At 39.2% G+C, this 13,560-nt stretch overlaps 1 protein-coding gene across 1 annotated transcript in view; it reads left to right on the forward strand.

The window, feature by feature from the left end:
- KCNH1 (potassium voltage-gated channel subfamily H member 1) overlaps window positions 1-13,560 on the forward strand; it is a 162,862-nt gene that overhangs the window by 69,329 nt on the left and 79,973 nt on the right. The window contains exons 7-8 of the mRNA XM_005416174.2: window positions 3,487-3,686; window positions 7,186-7,438. Coding sequence (XP_005416231.1) covers window positions 3,487-3,686; window positions 7,186-7,438 — 453 coding nt within the window. The remainder of the gene's footprint in view (window positions 1-3,486; window positions 3,687-7,185; window positions 7,439-13,560) is intronic.

Consider the following 13,560-nt stretch of genomic DNA (forward strand, 5'->3'; position numbering starts at 1 on the left):
TCTAATTGCACATCTTAAAATAATGTCATTTTCTCATATAATTATGAGATGATCCATACAATTAATTTCTGCTTTTCTTTTTATCTGATCAGTGTTAATTTTGTGTGACCTCATAATGTGTTATCTGAAAAATGCCTTTGAGACTTGCAGTTTTTGTGGTTAATTTACAGTTGTGTTTCATATTCAGTAAGAAGTGCAACAAATTTTCAAGGCTGTGCTTTCAACCTTCTAGGAACTGAAAAATTTGTTGTATATTAGGAACTTGTTGGTGAAACAGAAGTGCAATTATCCATTTAAATGATCTACTATTTGCAAATGCAGGTGCTTGCTCTTTGAATAGTACTTAGGTTAGTGCAGTAGGTGAAAGGGGTTTATTTTGGTTTTTTAATTGTTAAATTGGAATTTACATGCAGACAGACTTTTTTGATCAGCTTTTCAAGCAGCAAAAATGAAGGCAGTTAATTTTCAGAAAGCACTGCAAGTCCTGGGGGCAGGATATAAGAGATTGTTCGCTAGTTGATGTTGGTCCCACTTGTTGCTGTGTAGTTCTGCACACATTTTGTGTGCCAGGCCATTGCGTGAGTGTGTTCTGAACAAATCATCGTCAATCTGTTGATTCATCTCAGGAACCGAATGCAGCACTTACACCTGTAAATGGAGTAATTGTAAACCTCTCATTCTTACAGACAGAAATTATTCCTGTTAAAATTCTAAAATCGGACCCCAGATCTTTTACTGTGGACCTACACTGGCTTGTATTTATTTCTCTATTCTTACTTGTTACATCACTAAAAATAGCAGAAGATTTGGTGACCTTTGCAACCTGTGTCTGACCTTCATGATTCACTTGTGGGTAATTTGCTGCTGCAATTACTATGGTCCTGTCTGTGATGTTATTTAAACACTGGTTTAAATGACTGCAGTGTAAACGAGCAGCCACATTGTTGGGGACAACATGTTTTTCTTTATTGCAAGAAAAGAATATTTACATCAGGGGGTGAGTGCCACATCATTTCTGAGGGATCTTGACATTCCTGGAGAAGAAATGCTGGAGAGTTTGCTCTGTCATTAATAGCCCAACTTTCTTCCTTTAGTAGAGTGTGTGTTTCTGAAATCATTCTGGGCCTGCAGTCTACTGCAGTGGGTTCATTTCATTATTCCTTTGAAAGTAAGGAAAGGCACACAGCCAGCTACTTCCGTGCAGAAGAGTTCAAGATTTAATATGCTAATGTATCTGCCCAATATTAGGCTGCAAAAATCCTTGGCTTTGATGTGTCTTTAATAGTAATAAAATGGTTGGCTAATGATAAATTAAGGATGTAAGTTTGGGAATTAAAAAAATTAATCTAGGCAGGAATAATTTTCCTTGCCAAGATAATCGTCATACTGGAACTGCAGTTTGCAGTGGAAATTCCTCGCTTTATAATAATCGAAATATACAATCAAACTTGTGGCTTTTCTTTAGGCTTCACATTAAAGCTGGACATTAATGGGACAGAGTGGGGACTGCATTTTACCTTTGCTGGCCTGGAACTGTACGTGCCAAGGTACTGAATCCCCAGGGCTCACTGTTTGCCAGAGAGCAAAGATAAAAATCTGTTTGCCATCCTCTCTGTAATTTGTCCCGTTTCAGTGCTGGGCTGGCTGCCTTGTGCTGCTGCAGTCTCCTGGAGGGTCATGTTTGCATCTGCATAACAGAGAGCAAACCAGGACTTACTCAGGGATAGGCAATGCTGTTCTAATACAAAAATACTCAAGAATTAAGGACCTGTTATGGTAAATCAGTTTTGTAAAGCATTTTATCATTCTTCACTACTCATTGGACTGCCCAGTATGGTTTTGTTCAAGCACAAGTTAAGGTTAAACAGGGAAAATACATGTTTGTGGTCACTGTAATAATGCTCTCCCCTCTGAGAGAGCACATTTTTCTGCATATTCTTATAGCTGTTTATACAGAGGAATAGATGGAAAAAGGGAGAGCTGTTCTCTACAGAAACTCATAAAAAGAAAAGTCATGCAGCATCAAGAAGGAATTCTACAGAAACTCAGCAGTGTAAAGGCCTTGAGAAAACCTTAACTTAAATCACATCTCTTGATGGTCAGGGCAAAGACAGTCCCATAAGTTTCTTTTGCACAGTATCAAAGGTTTTTGTTGGCCATAGAACCATAGAGCATCTTAATTGGCTTAAGGATATCTGCCTATAACACTCACCTGAATAAATAGCTGCATTCTCAAAGGAAAAAGTGGGTGATTTTTTTTTTTAATAGCTGGTGAGGGAGTAAATGAACAGTAAAAAGGGGTAAAGCAAAATATCAGTAAAGCAAAATATCTTTTTTATAAATATGTCTTCTCATTGACTTATTTTTATTTCAAGTGGAAGAGATATGATACTCACAATTTAGTGCTTGTTTTGGGGGACAGAAAATGATTAAGAGGAAGAACTTACTCAGCAAGCCAGAGCACTTACGGGTGGTTATCATCACATCTGCAGTCTGACTGTTCATCTCCCTCTACAGCCAACCTGTCACATATCACTGACCTGATTCATAATATAGGAGAGCTCCCCTTGAGGCTTCCTGTCTCTCCATTTCATCCAGGGCTGGATTGGCTGGAAGAGCTTCAGCCTCAGCCTCTGCAAGCCATCAAAGCTGGCTGCTGGGGCTGCCACCAGCCTGCTGCTCTGTCTTGGCCTTCAGCAGATGGAGCTTCTCAAGTCCTGTGTGTTTTCATCTGCTTCTCTCCACGCTTGGAAACGCTGCCTTTTTTTCTGCCCGGTGTTTATTCTTAAACCCATCTTGATGAACCAGCTGGCTTCACAGCTGTGTTGTGTGAAGTCAGGAGGGCTGTGCAAAGGTCTGCCTCTGAGGGCTCTAGCTCTTGCCTCAGGCCTTGCTGTTCTTTTGCCTGAAGAATGTAAAATGTAATGCGAGTTTTTATGTATTATTAAACTTATGTCTATAAATTACTGACCCATGGTAGCTGTTTACTGCATATTCCATCTTCTGCTTTGATGCACTGCTGCTGTCACTCCGAGGTGGGTAACAATGACTCAGCTTACTGCTGTGATAATGCACTTAAAGCCTGGAAATCTGTCACTGATGCTATTTCAACTCAGGTGCTATAAACCTGAGATGAAAAATTAAAGTATTTGCTGTCAAGCTATTTCTCTTAAAATTCTTCTGTCTACTGTTGTTTTGTAAGGTTTTGGGTACTACTGAATTGTTCGATGGACAAAGTCAAACAGTCGTGTTTTAGGAGGTCTGTGATGCAGGACATGCTCTCACAAAAGTAGGTGATGGTCCTCACTTTGCAGTGCTGAAGGTGACCTATGAAATGCTTGTGCTCATCAGGCCTTCCTAATAAAACACCAATATTTGCATGCATTTTTACAACTTAGCCTTTCCAGCTTTAAAGCCCAGTGGAAGACAGACAGATCACCACATCTTACCATGTATTTTCTCTGTGGCTTTTCTTCTTTTTCACAGCCCTTCTGTATGCCACCATTTTTGGTAATGTGACAACCATATTTCAGCAGATGTATGCTAACACAAACAGATACCATGAAATGCTGAACAGCGTCCGGGACTTTTTGAAGCTCTACCAGGTCCCCAAAGGACTGAGTGAACGTGTGATGGATTACATCGTTTCCACCTGGTCAATGTCCAGAGGAATAGATACTGAAAAGGTAAGTAAATTAAACTGCAAGGAAAGAAGTCACATCCTGAAAGTAGTCCATTAAAATAAACAGGAGGTACTGTCTTAGTAAAGGAGACAAATATTCTTTAAATAGTTCTAAGCAGCAGTTTCCCTTAATTTTTAACTTTCAAATACAGTATTTCAGCTATTCTGTCATACTGACTTATGATAGTGGTAAAAGTATGTATGTTTTGCCAGTGAAATGGCATGAAATAGTATAAAAATGATAAAGGGAAAATCTCAGTTTACAATAAATAAAGGTGATAAGAAAATAGCAAGTTCCAGATTGTAACACAACCTCACAGTTTTTCCAAATGAGATTTTTTTTTTGCAATATTTCTTGTGAGGTTGCTTGCAGCTCTGTGGGCCTGAAAACAAGGTAATTTTTTTTTGTCATTGGAGAGTTTGAATGTAATATTCTATGTGCAGGTTAAAGATACTAATGAAAGCTGGAAGTATTTAATAACGTACTGCTTGAAATCTACCTTGTGTAAGGCAAGTGTTATCATTCTGATTCATTGAATTGATGAATAAATTCCCATTGTGTCTTTTAAAATAACAGATGGCCTTTCACCAGAAGAAATGTACAAACGTAGCTCCTTGTTCCTTTCATATTAGTTGGCAACTTTTGTAGAGATAGACAGTTTTTCTTCTGCTTGTAAAGAGATGTGATTTGTGGGGTGGATCATTCAGGAAATCATACCAATGCTCTGGTTACCAGCCTTCTGTTTGGCAGCTTAATTTAGTATTCTGAACTATGGATGATGCAGTAAAAGAGCAAACAGTGTCATTTCTGTACAGCTGTTAGAGCATCGTGATAAAGGAGGAGAACAGATGTGGCCTTGCACTGAGCTGCCTGGAGATGAGGGGCACACAGGGCACTGTTTGCTTTCCTAAATGGTCTTCAGCATATCTGCCATTTTTAGATCCCAGACATGATTCTGTAAGCACTGTCTGCCATACTGACTTTCAGAAAGAAATGATATTTTAGTGCTGGATAGCACTGGTTAGAGGCTGTTCTGCATGTTTTCTCACAATCTGTCTTTGTGTGGGGTTGTGATTCGAGGTAGGTGCATTTGGAGAAGGTGGAGAGACATCTGAGGATACATAGTGTAATGAGTGCTGGTGCTTTCATTCAGCCCCCATTACAAACTCCTGTCATCATTTTAACAAAACAACGAGAAAAAATTCGTATGTAAAATGTGTTGGGGTTTTTTTTAGCATATTTTCAAAGTTCATTCTTGGCTTCCTTTGATAAGGAGAGAAATGCTTTAAGAGGATGCATTTGGAGACAGCAGAATAACCAAACCAAGCACAACAATACTGGGTGTAGCCTTTGAGAATTATCTTAATAAGCAGGAAAAAAGTCTCCAATTGTCAAGACACCAAAGAGCTTAATACAGTGCTGTTTTCAGTAACTGGCGTGTTCATAGCTGAGCTGCTGCTGGCCATGACTGCTAAATCAAGAACTCAGCTTTCATCTGCACAGTAAAAGCTGTGGTTGGCTGTGCCAATCCATAAACTCCCAGGTTTGAGCTCTGTTGTTTTGATGCCTGTGTATAACTTCTGGGATGTTTTGTCATGAATAAAACATGTATTGCTCATGAGGCAGAACAGTGCTACTTGTGCTCCTCTGAAACTCAGTGCAGCTTCCTACAGATGAGGCAGAGACTTAAATATGAACTGAGCACAGAACTGGTCCTGTCACTATTTTGTAGGCCACAAATTTGTCAGTTCAGTGTTCACTGCAGCCATGCTAAGTTATTGGTCTAGAAAATGCCAGTACGACAAAATGTAACCAAGAGCTACTGAAAGATTCTAAAATTGATCCACAAAGATACATTTCTTACCTCCCTTACAAATGAAAGTCTTCTTCCATTTATCTGTAGATCTCAAATGTCTTTAATCCCTTTCATTTTTGTGAAGTCTGGAGACAACTTCTTTAAATGGAGAATGGAAAATTGGTTAACTTCCTCTAAGACTGTTATACCAAAAAGTTTTTGGATAATAGCATCATTTAAAATACTCTCTTGTATACTTGGCGGGTTTTGCTACTATTACTAGTAGTAAAATTTGGCAAGAATATGCCACTAGAGAGTATTTTTATCGCCAGAGTAAACGAGATAATGGAAAAGACAGATATGGCCACTGCCTGTGTTCCCTGTTAAACGCTGGTCTTGCTGCCCCAGCTCATTTCTGTGAGCCTGGAAAACTGGGGACTGGCAGGTTTGGCAGCTCTTCTGTACAGGGCAGCCAAGAAAAATCATCCCCAAGTGCCCTACACCTATGCACTATACAAATACATCTCTCTTAAGAAGTTACATCTGTAATAAAATGTCTGTTTGGAAGTGGGCCAAAGATGATGATACTGGTGGTGGAGTTATTTGCCTTTGGAGTACCAGGCATGATATCTGGAACCAGTGCCATGCACGAAATTAATAGCTTGGTTCTCTGCTCAGATCTTGTGCAGAACCCCATTTCAAAGTGTAGGCATAGCCATAGTGCTTCCTATGTTACCTTTATGTTTTTCAGGAGTATTTGCAGTGAGACAATTTTCTCTTTCCACCTAGGAAAATGTGTGGGAGTAACTCTGAAGCTCGACTGGAGTGCTCCTTAATTGGATGGAGTAGTTATTACTAAGAAAATAATAATAAGAAAAGAGGCAGACTTAGACTACTCAATGTTCTTCTTGAATAATATGTCCTAGACGTTCTTCATCATAGACATCCCCCAAGGATTTTGTTATCCCCAAACCCTGTTCATGTCACTTCTTTCCACTTTTAATCTGCACATGCAGCAGTGATTTGGTATTCTTTCCACTTGGCTGTCCGTATTATATTAAAACCCGTCAGAAACGGCCCTGGCTGGTACCCGCTGTGCTGAGCGTCAGCTCCATCAGCTCATGTTCTCTTAGGACCACACATCATGAATTGCCGTGAGGAACATTCCATTTGGAAGATCAAAAGCTGCCCAAAACAGCATCATACCTTAAAGTCCCTTTCCTGTGTAAACAAAAAACTTGTTACTGCCACTCGGGGGTAAATTTGGATACCTGCAATTCTCCATGTTATGAGTTAATTAAACTTTAAGTAATTTGCTTTAGTTGTTAAAGCTTATAACTTGTGCAGGCTTTTCATGGAATCTGCCTATCAAAAAAATGACCTACCCTCTAGAAACAATTCTTCTGGAAGCTTTTCTTCAACACTTTCTGTACTGCTGGGCTCTACGTTTTTTTTGTCTTAAAAACCTTAGGTTTTCAATATTCAGCAGAGCATGTTGCTGAGAGGAAAACAGTGTTTTCCTTCAGATGTTGTAAAGTAGACTAAGTTAGTATTGTTGCTTATGTGGATAAATAATATGAAAATAAACTCTGAGATTAGAAATAAGAAGGAGGAAAGTGGTTTTTAAACCCTGCGTGGTAACCTAGCCATAGCAGGCAGGTAGAAGCCATGCACAGGAGCTGATTGCCCCCCTGATTTCCCTCTCAGGTTTTGCAGATTTGCCCTAAGGACATGAGAGCAGATATCTGTGTTCACCTGAACCGCAAGGTTTTCAAGGAGCACCCCGCCTTCAGGCTGGCCAGTGATGGGTGCCTGCGGGCGCTGGCCATGGAATTCCAGACGGTGCACTGTGCTCCAGGAGACCTCATCTACCACGCTGGGGAGAGTGTTGACAGCCTCTGCTTCGTGGTCTCGGGCTCCTTGGAAGTGATCCAGGATGATGAAGTCGTTGCTATATTAGGTGAGTTTCAGAGCTGGTAATCTACATTTGCATAAATGCAAATATGTATGTGGTGGTGTTCACAGGGGTCCCAGGACGAGGGAAGAGACAGGAATCTTGACTCGATGTTTCAGAAGGCTGATTTATTATTTTATGATATATTATATTAAAATGATATATTAAAACTATACTAAAAGAATAGAAGAAAGGATTAAATCAGAAGGCTAGCAAGCAAAGTAATGGAATGGAGTGATAATAAAATCTTGTGACTGACCAGAGAGTCTGAGACAGCCGGACTGTGATTGGCCATTAATTAAAAACAACCACATGAGACCAATCAAAGATCCACCTGTTGCATTCCACAGCAGCAGATAATTATTGTTTACATTTCATTTCTGAGGCCTCTCAGCTTCTCAGGAGAAAAAATCCTAGCAAAAGGATTTTTCATAAAATATGTCCGTGACATATGTGCAGCAATTTATAGCCTCCTATACTCTTTCTTTAAACATCTTCAGTTAAGTTTGTTTTTCCACTGAGAGGTTTAAAGGGCAACCATCTAATATCCAGATTGCTTCAACCCTGTTTCATCTGGTCAATGGAAACCTTACTTTTGCATGAGGTCCTGGTCATTCTTGGGGTTTTCTGTGTCTTGATACATCCCTTCTGTTGGGGAAGATGAAACAGGAAGGCCTTGTAAATATGATTGCCTGGCAAAAGATTTTGAGAATATGGAAACTATAAGTGAGATTGATATGAAAGCAAGGTTTGAGATACCTTAGTTACTAAACAACTGGAAAACAATGGTGTGGCCAGCTGAAGGTAATGTCCTTTTGATGAAACAATACCCTCTGCTGCAGACAGGTCCAAAGGTCAGAGGAGACCCTACTAGCTTGGCAGAAGGGATCCAAACAGTAGTTTTTAGGGTTTAAAATGTAACACAGTGTGGTAATGTAATGATTCTTATAGGCTGTATGTAAATGCTATAGGATTTGTATCTTGTACTAGATTGGTTAGTGAGAATTAGAATATTCAACACAGAAGAAGATTTATTGTATTGTAACAGGAACCTCACTCTCTCTCATCCTCTTTACCACACTCTTGCCTTCTTTCTCTTCACTGCTCTCTTTACCTCTCTCTCTCTCTCCCTCTCTCTTTGGGGCCTGCTCTGGAGCTGGCAGCTCCAAGCAGGGCTCTGCACCCAAGCCCTTTGCAATAAACCACAAGTTCCAAGACCTGGCTTCAGAGATCTCTCATCTCTATCTGTTCTGACCATCCTGCCCCCTGTCGCTCCTACACCTTCTAATTAGAAATTCCGTTTAGAACATCACAAAACTTGAAGTGCCTGCCTCAGTCCCCCCCCCCCCCCATAATAATCCACTTTTGCTGTAATTTTTCCAGTTAGATTTATTTAAGATGTCGTGTTGCAATACTATTTATCTAGTTTAAAGTCAAAATAGTCTAAAACATTTAGAGCCAATTTGTGTTAACTTGGGTTGGAGGCATTGAAAATAAACTGATGGGGTGTGAACAGCATTCTGAGGCACAGCTAATACAAAAGAGTGTGATAATCCAATAGATGTAGATGAATCATGGGGTGGCTGGAGCATTGAGGAGGTGATACTTATCATTTGATTCTGTCAAGCCCTTTTGTGATAAGGTGAATTCTCATGGTGGCTTAATCCTGTAACTGTCACTCATAGCAGCCTGCAAAAAGAGAATAAAACATCTTGGTTATCTTACTTTTTTTCTGAACACATGCACTCAACTCTCTTGAGATGAATGTCTCCTGAAAAATGAGGGGGCTAATAAATATGCTGAGCTCCATTTTTCTCTACTTTTGAACAGGATTGCTTGTATAACATAGGGTAAATTTAGAGTCATGGAGAATCAAGTTGGTAAGACTTTGTGCCACACAAGAAGCTAAAAAAGCGAGAAGTTGGAGGATAACTAATTCCCTTTTGTTCTGGAATCACCTGTGCTGCTCAGTGCTAAATGACATTTGTAACATCTACTTGTCTGTGCTACACATCAAGAACCTGCTACCTTATGCCATGTTGAACTCTCATGAATTAACAAATGCCAAATGTAGAACACAAACTAAGACCCCTCAGTTTGTGTACCTTTATGCCACCACCTGGGTTCAGCATGAGAAGAAGACCTCAAAACATCTTGCTGCTCTATTTGAGTATAGGTAAAAAAGCACTAAGATCAAAATTTTTTAAAATGTTCTTTAAAGATACCAATTTTCTCCTGATCTTTACTGGTAACTCCTGCATTTTATCATAACACTTACTTTAGAAAACCCTCAGCCAAGATTGCTTGAGGAATCAGTGTTAAGGAAACCTAGCTCCTAATCTCTGCTGCTGCAGAGTGATAGCTACAGATAAATGAGGCTGTTCCTTGGGTATCTGATGAATAGAAGTATTTTGTTGCTGCTCTTCTCCTGGGATGTAACTATCGATCCTCCCCCCACAACTTTTTATTTTCTTCTTTTTCTTTCTTTTTCTTTTTTAAAATTTGAAGTCAGTTCCCCAGCTCTCACTAAAGTTGGTGAGTTTTAGTCACATTTTCTTTGTGAATATTTTAAGTGGAGAGGAAAGTAAAATGAAGTGGGATCTGTTTGGGATTCTGTGAGATTTCATTTTGCATGTGCATCAATTTTTGTGTTTCAGTTTCTGGACTAAGGAATCCCTTTCCTTCCACACTTGTGTGTCCCTTCCTCCTCCAGGCTGTGAAGACTTCTGCTAAAGGTTTCTCTATCCTGAGAAGAAATTATGTATTTAACTAAGTTTTTCACTATTCTAAATCAGTTGAACGTCTTTTTCCTTCAGCATTGTGTAATTTAATCACCACACTACTGAAGGATATGCCAGGAGATGGATCAGGGTTTCCTCTCTATCTTCTTTGTACTCTCAGTTTTTATCTGTACAAAACAGTGGTTTGGGGTGGGGTTTCTTCTTGTGTGGTTTTTTTTTTTTTGTTTTGGGGAGTTTTGTGGGTTTGTTTATTTGTTTCTATTTTCATAGTTAGCTTAACTTGCCAAGTTCTTAATGAATGGATACCAGAAAAAACAAGGCACTACAAGGGGGAAAAAAAAGTGCATTGTACAAGAAACATGATTTTTGCTGATCATTCAGCCAGAGCAACCTATGCCATAAATTTTGTTTACCAGTCCCAACCAAGCATAGCTGTGAATATCAGGCACATAACAGCAACCCATGTGAGGAATTCCATAGGGTAATTTTAGTTGACAGGTATGTTACAGAGACTGTAATCTTCTTTCAGGCATTCTGGAAATGAAAATGAAAAAAAAAAAATAAGTGCACAAATTATTCAAGGTGAATTATTTGCTCAGCTCTGGCTGTCATGTAATAAAGCAGCTTTTGTAGCTTGCAATGTAGCCTGTATCTTCCTTACAATGGAGAAATGAATTTTAACTCTAAATCAGTCTGTGGGACTGCTGTAGAGCATTACATAAACCAAAGGCAAACTGCACTTAATGCTTAAAGGATCCAATTCATAGGAAACATTTTCGAGTTCTGAAATCATTTAACCTTGCAGACTTGCATATAAGAGTGTATTGTGTATCCCTGGAGTGTATTGTGTACACTTGCATAATATCCTTCCAAATCATTTCCATGTAATACCCCAGAAACAGGTATATTCTCAGTTCAGGCTTATGTTCCTAGAAAAAAGCACTGACTTTGATTGACTTGGATTAATATGAGTCCTGAGTTGGAAGAAATTGCACACAGGCCAGCAGTGAAAAAAGGCGCTTTTTTTTGTGTCCCCTAAGATTGCCTTTCCCATTAATTTAAATTAAGACACAAATACAAAAATATGTAAATTAAAAAAAAAAACCAACCCCAAACCTTTGCCTGTTTTAGTAAAAATTTAAAGAAATTGGTGCACTTTGTATGAAGTTTGATTTGTTGTGATGAAATATACATGTTTTGAATTCTATGCAAAATTTATCCTAAAATACAGAAATTACTGATGTTCACACAACACAATCTTTGGATTTGGTGCGTCAAAGAAACAGAAACAACAATGTAGAAAATGACCTCTCAGCCAGGTGATTGATTTATTTGTGATTCATTCCAATACAAATGAGTCAGAAAAAGAAGACTTAGCAAGAAAAGCCACTCTCTTACTCTGTTTTCTATGTTAATGTGTAAGTATGAGAGTGGGATTATGTAGAAGGGAAGTTTCGCTAGTGGGAAGCTGCCTGGATGAGGCACAGTAAATTCTGGTTTTGGGAGTTTGCTGTTCTTCCAGTGACGCTGCTATTGCTGCGTGGGATGAAGTGCTGACGTATACTCAGCACTTTGAGGAAGAGTGAGACAAATCACACAGTCCCTGCCCTGAAGAGATCTGAGTGAAGCACAGGTCATGCAGGGCTTCCATTAAGAGAATGTTTTCAACTTGGCTTTGCTTTTAACTTCCTAAGCCCTCCCACTTGGCCTGATGCTGCTTTATCCATCTGAGACTGACGGTGTCTCTTTGAACTACTCTTGCTTAAAGACTTAGCCATTTATCTTGATGTGGTTAGAAAAAATAAGAAGGTTTGTTTCCTCTGTTAAAAACATTCAAGTGTTTATGTGCACTTCATTTGGCAGCTCTAGTTTCTCTGTTTTGCAGCAGATCTTTCTGGCTAAGACCCTGAACATCTGAAAACCTGACTTTACTGCAAGTCTTTGAAAAGTTAAAACCTACTCGTGCTCAGGAGATTGGCTATGTTTTAATTTATCAAATAACTTCTTAAAAATATTCCTCCTGAATTAACTGTGTTCCAGGCACAGAACATAAGGTCTGACTGCAGCTTTCTTTGGAATATGCAGGGGAAAAGGCACTTTGCTGCCCTCCAGTCATTTAGTCTGAACCTTTTCAATCTCCTCTCACCATTGCTTGAACAAGTGCTGATTCCTGGGCTGTGTCTCCAACTGTGTGTGTGCTTAGATAATTCAATGAAAATTACAGAAAAGAATGTCATTAGCAGCAAAAATAATATTTTGTACGTATTTTCTGGAAATACATGGAAGAGCTGGATAGGAGACCTTGTTAGTACCCAAACTGGTTCAAAGTCTTTCTGCCTGAAATTGGGGTAATTTTTGACATTTAAGAAAACATTCCAGTAAAAAACTAGAGAGAGGAAGGAGAAGACCCTTGAAAATTAGGGTGGCAAACTTTTTTTTCTAGATAGCAGTGGGGAAAGCAGTGTCTTGTACTTAAATTTTCAGACTGCTGCAAAATTTGCCAATTAATGGCTCCTAGAGGACCTGACTGAGCAGTAGATCTTTACTTGTATGAGATGTTCAAAGCTGCTGAAATGGTCTTGACACTTCCTGCAAGGATCCAATGTGTGTATGGAAGGTAAGGCTGGAGGTTAGTTTTGTGGACTTGATTAGAGACAGGGAGCTTTAAACTTTAATTTACAACTAAAATCCAAAGCCCCGAAAACCACTCTGGACTTCAGAGCTGAGCGCTGGATGAGAAGAATAGCATTAACTAGAAGATTTAATTAAAAAGACAAAACAACACCCTCCCACCAAACAGTTTATCCCAAGCGTTACATTCCATCTGTTCTGCATTTATGTTCTATCTTTATTTGAGCTCAAAAATTTCAAAAGAATAAACCTTTTTCTTGACTTTTGGTGTAACATCACAGAATATCCTGAATTGGAAGGGACCTGTGAGAATTGTTGAGTCCAACTCCTGGCTCCACAAAGGGCAAGTAAAGTGAATGAGACAGGAAGGGAATTCAGGGCAGGAATTTATTGTGAGTAAGGAATACAATTTTTCTCCAACAGATCAGTTTGTTTTTACTATTCCTTTTGCTGCTAGCAAAGCTGAAAAGCAATAACAGCGTGGAGATGTTATGTGGGTATGCAAGTGTACAGTAACACAATGTCAAGAATGGGATTTTCTGGGAGAGGGGCAGGAAGTGTACAAAGGATGCACACAGATTTACAGTAAAGATCACACAGAAGCTGAGGAGGTGAAATTTGCATGACCCTGAAATACAGATCTTTTATTGTTATTTACAGAGCTACAAAGTTGACAAGATTGAAGACAGTGGTTTTAATGTGACATTGTGGGGGACTTCGGTGTGCCATGTTTTGTTTCGGCAGGATATTAAATGC

This window comes from Geospiza fortis, unplaced genomic scaffold (genome assembly GCF_000277835.1).
Source record: "Geospiza fortis unplaced genomic scaffold, GeoFor_1.0 scaffold41, whole genome shotgun sequence".
Classification (NCBI taxonomy): Eukaryota; Metazoa; Chordata; class Aves; order Passeriformes; family Thraupidae; genus Geospiza; species Geospiza fortis.